This window comes from Arachis ipaensis, chromosome B4 (genome assembly GCF_059453495.1).
Source record: "Arachis ipaensis isolate K30076 ecotype BB chromosome B4, ASM5945349v1, whole genome shotgun sequence".
Taxonomy (NCBI): Eukaryota; Viridiplantae; Streptophyta; class Magnoliopsida; order Fabales; family Fabaceae; genus Arachis; species Arachis ipaensis.
Window position 1 is genome coordinate 6036046 of NC_142439.1, and position 8102 is coordinate 6044147.

The 8102-nt window shown below is 38.5% G+C and overlaps 1 protein-coding gene across 1 annotated transcript; it reads left to right on the forward strand.

The window, feature by feature from the left end:
- The first annotated feature begins 3701 nt into the window (after positions 1 to 3701).
- LOC107635900 (uncharacterized) lies at positions 3702 to 5229 on the forward strand. The gene is made up of 3 exons (XM_016339449.2): positions 3702 to 3983; positions 4077 to 4872; positions 4967 to 5229. Exons 1-3 carry the CDS (start codon positions 3702 to 3704, stop codon positions 5227 to 5229), a joined length of 1341 nt encoding a protein of 446 aa, XP_016194935.2.
- The last annotated feature ends 2873 nt before the right edge of the window (positions 5230 to 8102 follow it).

Below are 8102 nucleotides of genomic sequence, written 5' to 3' on the forward strand. Positions count from 1 at the left end.
TATATGACTTTTTATGTGTTTTCTAACTCATAACCCTAATCCTATCTCACTAATGTTTAGATTTTAATGTGTTTTAGTTTTAGCTTCTTTCAAAGATTATTCACTAGACTTTTGTATTTAACTTCTAATATTTTTATTGCACTTTTATATTTTTATTAGACAAGATTATTTACTATTAATATGTTTGAATTTTGATGAGTTTAATTTTTAATGTATTTGGTATTTAATATGTTTGCATTATTTCTGTTGATGTTACATGTTTATTGTATTTCTTGAATTTTTAAGATAAAAATTTGCCAATTTAATTTTTTTTTTTTATGAATTTCAAAGTCATCGGGTACCCGCTACCCGGACCGAACCAATCCGTTTTTAATCGGTTTGGTTTGGTTCGGGTACAAGCACAAAAAAATGCAAATCCGAACCAAACCAAACCAATTACTTTTTGATCGGTTCGGTTCTAATTTTACCTTGAACCCGAACCAAACCGACCCGTGCTCACCCCTAGTTTTCAAGCAATGAAACAGAGATTTTTTCATTATTGGGTTAATGCATGGTGGTAACTGTGATATTAATGGCATGGGAGGTGTCAAATCATTACTCTGTTTACTGACTGTGCGCCAAAAAGAGTCGAAGAGCAACTATAGATCCCGAAACTGAATGTAAGAAATACTGTTAGAAATTTTTAAAAGTCAAAGACGATTATAAATAACTCGTCCAATCTCAGGGACCACTTTAGGGTTTTAATCCTCTACCTTATATAAACGGTTGGAGACACATTTGTGGGTTTATTTTTCCTGTTAAGTTTTAACGTCGAATTTAAGTTGATCTTCATTTGTGTAAGTATATATGCTTGGAAAATATTTAAATATTAGTGTATATATTAATAAATGAAAATTGTGGCGCTGAGATTTTCTCAATAGAAAATTCATAATATTGAGTTATTAAACTGAACTTCGCATTATGATCATATAGATTTTAATTTGAAATCTCTTAATCAGGTATTTAAATTTAAACGGATCTAAATTAAATTGTTCATCCAATCTAATTCAAATAAAAAATCAATTAAAATCGTACTAATTTAAATTTGATTAGATTTTATTTTTTAAAAACTGCATGAATTGAATCGGATTTTAGATTTATTTCTCAAAATTGATTAAATTCAATCGAAACTGTGCTATAATATTATTATTTTATTATTTACAATTTTATTTATAATATGTTCAATTTGTTATAGATTTTTATATTATTCATAAATTATTATTATTTAATAAATATTTTATGTTCAAAATGCGATTAATTTATTTATTTTAATTAACTTGTCATTTTATTTTTATTATTATGTTATCATTGATTTTTTAAGATATTATTAAAATTTGTTATGTTATTGTTAGTTATTTAAAATTTGATATTGAGTCTTGTTATATATATTTACCTTTTTAATTTATAAAATTGTAAATCCAATCCAATCCAAACCGTTTGAAATTGAATTGGATTGGATCGAATTTTTTTAAGAATATTATTCAATCCAAACAGCATTGTAAATAAAATTAATGTTTAAATTGAATAAATTTTAACTCAAAACCAATCTAAACCATACCACAAACACCTCTACTCTTAATATTAGGTATTTAAATTGTTAATCTAATGATTTTTTATCAATAATGTTTTGTCGATGAATATCAGTACTTAGTCCTTTACTCTGTTAATAACTCTTAGCTGTCTATAGCTAGTTATTTTCATCACATGAATAAATCTATCAATTAAATATAAACTAAAATCTTCTAAAATAAAAATATTGGTGAAATGATAAAATAAAAAATTAATTATTTTTAAATTAAATAATAATATTCATATTTCATTAAAACTATAAAATTAATGACGATTAGTTTTTTATTTTATTATTTTAATAACTTTCTCACTTTAAAAAATCTAAATTTTTAAAAAATATATATAGAGTGCTCTACACGCATTAAATATGTGTATAGAGTGCCTAAATACAAAAAAGTCATATTTTCTAGAAAAAAATGGATCTTATAAAATATGATCTTAAATTATATATAAAAAATTCTTATATAATTTTTTTTTATCTGATAGAATTACACTTTAGAAGATTAATTGAGAAAAAAGAAAAGAAAATTTTATTCTCAATTTTGGACTTTTGGTACACATAACACATGCAAATCCACTAGCAGTGGCGAATTGCAACTCACCAACCTGTTGCGTACGTCTCTTTTGTATGTAATAACTAATGAGATTGTGACGCGTAACCACAAAATAGTAAAATACAAAAAATCGAATAGAGTTCAACCATGCACAGAAACCACCGTGCTTCACAAAGAAACAAAACGAAAAATTAGAATATATTTTGTTCTCTTTCTCAGATTAAATTACACTACAAGAAGTGTGTGTTTTATTTCTAAATCAATTCAATCAATTTATGTTGCGTTGCCAACTTAAAATTTATTTATTTTTGTTGGATTGAATCTAGTTTATCAGGTTTATGATTATAGATGTGTTGGTGGTTTCATAACTTCATTGAGATGTATATATATTGGAGCTAATGGCCTAAGCATACAATGTGTATAATGGAGATTTAGGAAGTATTAGAGATATAACCATTAGTGTTATATTGTCCTGTTAGATTACGTTTTTGGGATGAGTGGTTTCATGATATGGTATTAGAGTTCTAGATCTGAAAAGTCAAGAATCCGATCCTTGGTGAACTCCAAAATCAGCTTAAGCTTTTGGGATGAGTGGTTTTATGACATGAGATGTTTATTATCCTTGGTATCTGGATGGTTATTCTGGATAGTATGGGTGATATTCATTTTATTTATGAACCAAAAATTTAACTCATTATACACATTATACGCTTAGGCCATTGGCTCCCTAACAGTACTCATTGACTTATTGGAATTTTTATGTTTCTGTGTTGACTGTTAGAAATATGTAACTAAAACTCACTTCAAAGATGAATCATATTCTGTATGATGTAGATCGTTAGAAAGGGACCAGACCTAGTTACTGTGACAATTCAAACTTCAAAGTTCTGAATGCTTATCTTCATACTTCGTTCAAACTTCCAACTTAAGGGTAAAGTTGAGAAGAAAGCAAAGACATGAAATTTTTAAGGCTTTTTTATATAATTAAATATGCTAAAAACTTTATTTTTCTATATACGCACGGCAGGAAAATGTTACTGAAATACGCAGGCCCAAGTTTTGGCCGCTGCCCGCGAAATAGGATTCCTCTTCATATCAGGTGTAGCGCCCGCGGAATGGAACAAGAAGCAGCAGGTTCCAAGTCAATTGCGGCGAGTACGAAATGGTGCAGGAGCCATTATGTGGCTGTCACCCGCGAAATGGGGAATATCTGGGACGGCGGCCACGAGTTGGCACCAATTCAACTGCAGCGCACGCGAGTTGGAACACTTCTGGTGTACTGGCCACAAAATGCGATCGTGGTGTGCCTATATAAACGCTGTTGGATCAATCACGGAAGAAGCCATTCTGTATCCACTCTCCTCCCACTCTTCAATATTCTCTCAAGTTCACAAGCTTCTTTCTCTCTTAAAAATTTTTTGGGTATTCAGATTGGGTTGTTTTGTATATAGTTTTGGAGAACGTGTATTTAATTTTATATCCCAATAGAGAAATTTCTCATACAACAGAAGGTATTACATTCGTTTGCGATGATCCATTATGGATAATGATTCCACCACAGACATCGTTGCAAGATCTGAAGAATCTGATTCTGGTTCATACCGGAATGGTTGGGAAAAAGAAATCACGAAGCTGACTTACAGGATGCCGGTTGTAGTGGCCAACTCGTTTGCGTATCAAAAAATGCAGATAAAATCTGATCAGCAAGTGTCGATGATGTTCTCTTATCATCACAGCATAGGTACAATATATTCGTTGGAGCTTTGTCTGAATATTCAGGATATTGGCGGAAGCTCGTCCAGTTCCAATAATGTGGATGGTGTGAGAAATCTGGGAGCGGCTGATTTTGTACCGAGGCCGGATACAAGTAGGGCCCGTAGTCCAAGCTTCAATGCGTTTGTTGTGCGGGAATAGAATGCAAATTTTCGGGAAGCGCGCCCCTCCCCTTCAACGTTACTTGGGTTCGATAGGCATCCCGATGTTGGCATTGCTGAAACTTCTAACGAGGATGACATTGAAGAATTCAGTGGTGATGAGGCAGAAGCCGTTCTGGAAACGCAACCTCTGCATGGCGACAATGTTCCTCCAACACCTGTCGAACCGGTAGGTGGAAGTGTATCCTCCAGCACACCTGCACACTACCTGTCCCTAAATCTTGGAGCAATGCATTCGAGTAACGCAGAGGACAGACCTAGCAGCTACGCTCTGTCAGGCGAGATGGAGCTCGAGATTGGGTTAAAGTTTCTGAACCGGAAAATAGCGATGCTGGCAGTCAAAAACTACAACATCAATAGGAGTGCAGAGTATAAGGTCGTAGAGTCAGACCAAAGGAGGTATGTATGTCGATGCAAGCAGTTCGGTGATCGATGTCGTTGGATGGTACGGGTTGCGAAGACAACGTCTTCCCGATTTTGGGAAATTCAAAAATACGAAGGGCCTCATAGTTGCCTGGCAAGTTCGATGTCTCAAGACCATGCTCAACTAGATAGCAATGTGATCTGCCAGCACATATTCCCCATGGTGCATGCTGATGCGACTATTTGTGTAAAGGTGTTGCAAGGATCGGTAGAGTCAGCGTACGGGTACAAGGTGTCTTACAAGAAGGTTTGGCACGCGAAGCAGAAGGCAATCGCAAGGATCTATGGTGATTTGGACGAGTCGTATGACCAGCTGCGCAGATACTTCAATGCGCTGCAAGCTTTTGTCCCAGGTAAATCCTTGCAATTTACTTTCGTACGGTCTTTGCTCTTAGTTGTCCATTTACTCCTTAACAACTTTGACTAAGTAAAACAATTGGTTTGCAGGGACAATTGTTGACCTCCAAACGGTTCTGTACTATGTCGGAAACACCCTTGACCGTGATAGTGTCATGTTTCACCAGGTTTTCTGGTCGTTCCCTTCATGTGTTCAAGCGTTTAGGCATTGCAAGCCGCTGGTCTCAGTAGACGGAACACACCTGTACGGGAAGTACGCTGGCACCCTTCTCATGGCCATAGCACAGGACGGAAACAACAACATTATGTCCGTCGCTTTCGCCCTCGTCGAAAGAGAGAACACAGATTCATAGTACTTCTTCCTGACCAATTTGAGGAGACATGTAGCGACTAGGCCAGGAGTTCTTCTTATCTCCGACAGGCATGCTGCAATAAAGGCCGCATTGGAGCGTGAAGGATGTGGTTGGGAACACAATGTTTATTATGTACGGCATATTGCTTCCAACTTCGCAACAAGTTTCAAGAGTAAGGAAGCCAAAAGACACCTAGTTAATGCCGCTTATTCGAAGACGCAAGAGCAGGCGCAGTACTACCTTGAATTAATTAGCAGTGAGGATCCCGTAGCATCGCCACAGATGATGGGTTGGATAAGAGGGTTGGAGCCACCTAAATGGCTGTAACACCTTGATGAGGGCCGACGATATGGCATAAAATGCTGAATGGAAGATGGCTGGGTAGGCTCCGCTTGAACAAAAGGTTGCGGGTAGTAGTAGTCCCCAGGAACTGGAAGAGGCTGTGATGGAGCATGGTAACCCATGTCTGGCTCAAAACCGGGGCGGTCTTCCTCTGGTAAATCCGGCCTATCCTCCCCAGGGTCAGCATGTTCTTCAACTCTGCCTCTGCGAGGACGGCGACGACGATGGTCTCGGGGAACCGGTGGCAAATTAACAACGGGGCCTCTTCCATACTCTTCCGGTGTGCCTGCAGGGACAACTTCCTGCCTTGGATCATGGAATGCATCAGGGGCAGACAAAAACCTCCTTGTTCTGTTGCAGTACCACCTATAGTAATCTTGACTGGGACGCAATGTATCTGCACGATCAATGTGCAGCCTGTATGCATCACCTCGCCGGTTTGCTCATACCTCAAACCACTCAGATAGTCTAACGGGCCACCATCCGTCATTATTGCTGGCCGACTGTCGATGGAAAGTATCAATATTAAGCGGAGGGTTTGGAGGTCCTTGCTTTCCCCCAAATTGACGCAACACTCGGTCAACATTTAGGATCTCAATCCATCTGAAAAATATGAGAGGCACAACGGCGGTATAGAAATCTCCATGTGGGTGGCCGAGGAATTCAGCCGGAACACTAGACAGAATCTGTGGGTCCATGTACGGTTTCCAAACAAACTACACATAAAAGAAACCCCTTCAGTAAAAGCATATACACAGTTGTTCGTAACATATTAATAACAACTAGCACTAACCTCATCCACGTGCAGATTGTTCAACCTCAGACGGTGCCTCAATAACCGCTGCTCAGCATAGTCATTTTGTCCTTTTTTTCCTGCCATCTGTTGGACAACGACAAAATTTAAAAAAAAAAAAGAATTTCCAACCGCAAAGGATAGCTGAGAAAAGTCACAAAGTGAGAAGACATATACCATACCTCGTGGCTAAAGGAAAACTATACGGTGTCATGACATTCGGTGCCAAGAAAGGTAACCTGTAGTATATCCACGACATGAGCAACGTATGACAACCGGCCATACCCTCAACACTATAATCTATTGCTAAGCACATAGCACGATATAACCAACAGAGGACGGCGCTACCCCAACTGTAGGTGCAGATGGCATCATAGTCAGCCAATAACGGCAGATATCGAACATGCACCGTGTTATTTGCCTTGTCCGGAAGAAGCACACCTCCCAACAAGTAAAGTATGTAACACCGTGCATACTGCATGAGGCCATTATCTTCTAAGTCAAGCGGCATCTGTTGAAGACGAGTTCTGAGCCACTTCAGCTTTATGTTGAACTTCGTTGTCCTTACGTGGCCGACGGGAATCTCACCTAGAAGTTCATGACACCATTACCAAATATCTCTTTGGTGAAACTTGCTCCATGACCTCAAAGTACCACTAACAGGCTGACCATCAACAGGTAACCCTAACTGCATTGCTACATCCTCCAGGGTTATCGTACACTCGCCCCAAGGGAAGTGGAAGGTGTGTGTCTCCGGTCGCCATCGTTCAACCAAGGCACTAATAAGTGGATTGTCGTACTCGAAGTGCTTGATCAAAGAAGCGTGGTAAAATCCCGTGCGTCTTAGATAAGGCTCAAGCCTCTGCCGCCTAATTTCCATGCTTGGATCCGCAGGGTTGGTGCACGAAATTGTGATCTCCAGGCTCGAACAAATCCTGGTAATGGCTCCAAAGCTTGGTGCTCTGATCTTAATTCATGATTGTCACAACTTCGATACAACTAACCAGCAAGTGCACTGGGTCGTCCAAGTAATACCTTACGTGAGTAAGGGTCGAATCCCACGGAGATTGTTGGTATGAAGCAAGCTATGGTCACCTTGTAAATCTCAGTCAGGCAGATATAAATGGATAATGGTGTTTTCGAATTTAATATAATAAAATAGGGATAGAAATACTTATGTAATTCATTGGTAGAAATTTCAGATAGGCGAATGGAGATGATTTCGTTCCTCTGAACCTCTGCTTTCCTGCTATCTTCATCCAATCAGTCTTACTCCTTTCCATGGCTGGCTTTATGTGATACATCACCACTGTCAATGGCTACTTTCGGTCATCTCTCGGGAAAATGATCCAATGCCCTGTCACGGCACGGCTAATCGTCTGGAGGCATCACCCTTATCAATGGCTTCATCTTATCCTCTCAGTGAATAATATGCTCACGCACCCTGTCACGGCACGGCTATTCATCTGTCGGTTCTCGATCATGCTGGAATAGGATTTACTATCCTTTTGCATCTGTCACTAACGCCCTGCAATCGCGAGTTAGGAGCTTGTCACAGTCATTCAATCATTGAATCCTACTCGGAATACCACAGACAAGGTTTAGACCTTCCGGATTCTCTTGAATGCCGCCATCATTCTAGCTTACGCCACGAAGATTCTGGTTAGGAGATCTAAGAGATACTCATTCTAGCTTATTTCATGTAGAACGGAAGTGTTTGTCAGGCACGTGTTCATAG

What these genes read in the sequence shown, in the direction of transcription:
- LOC107635900 (XM_016339449.2), top strand. Translation starts at nt 3,702, where the DNA reads ATGGATAATGATTCCACCACAGACATCGTTGCAAGATCTGAAGAATCT. An exon ending in GTTCCAATAATGTGGATGGT is followed by an intron (nt 3,984 to 4,076) that starts GTGAGAAATCTG and finishes GTGCGGGAATAG; the next exon opens with AATGCAAATTTTCGGGAAGC. An exon ending in GCTGCAAGCTTTTGTCCCAG is followed by an intron (nt 4,873 to 4,966) that starts GTAAATCCTTGC and finishes ATTGGTTTGCAG; the next exon opens with GGACAATTGTTGACCTCCAA.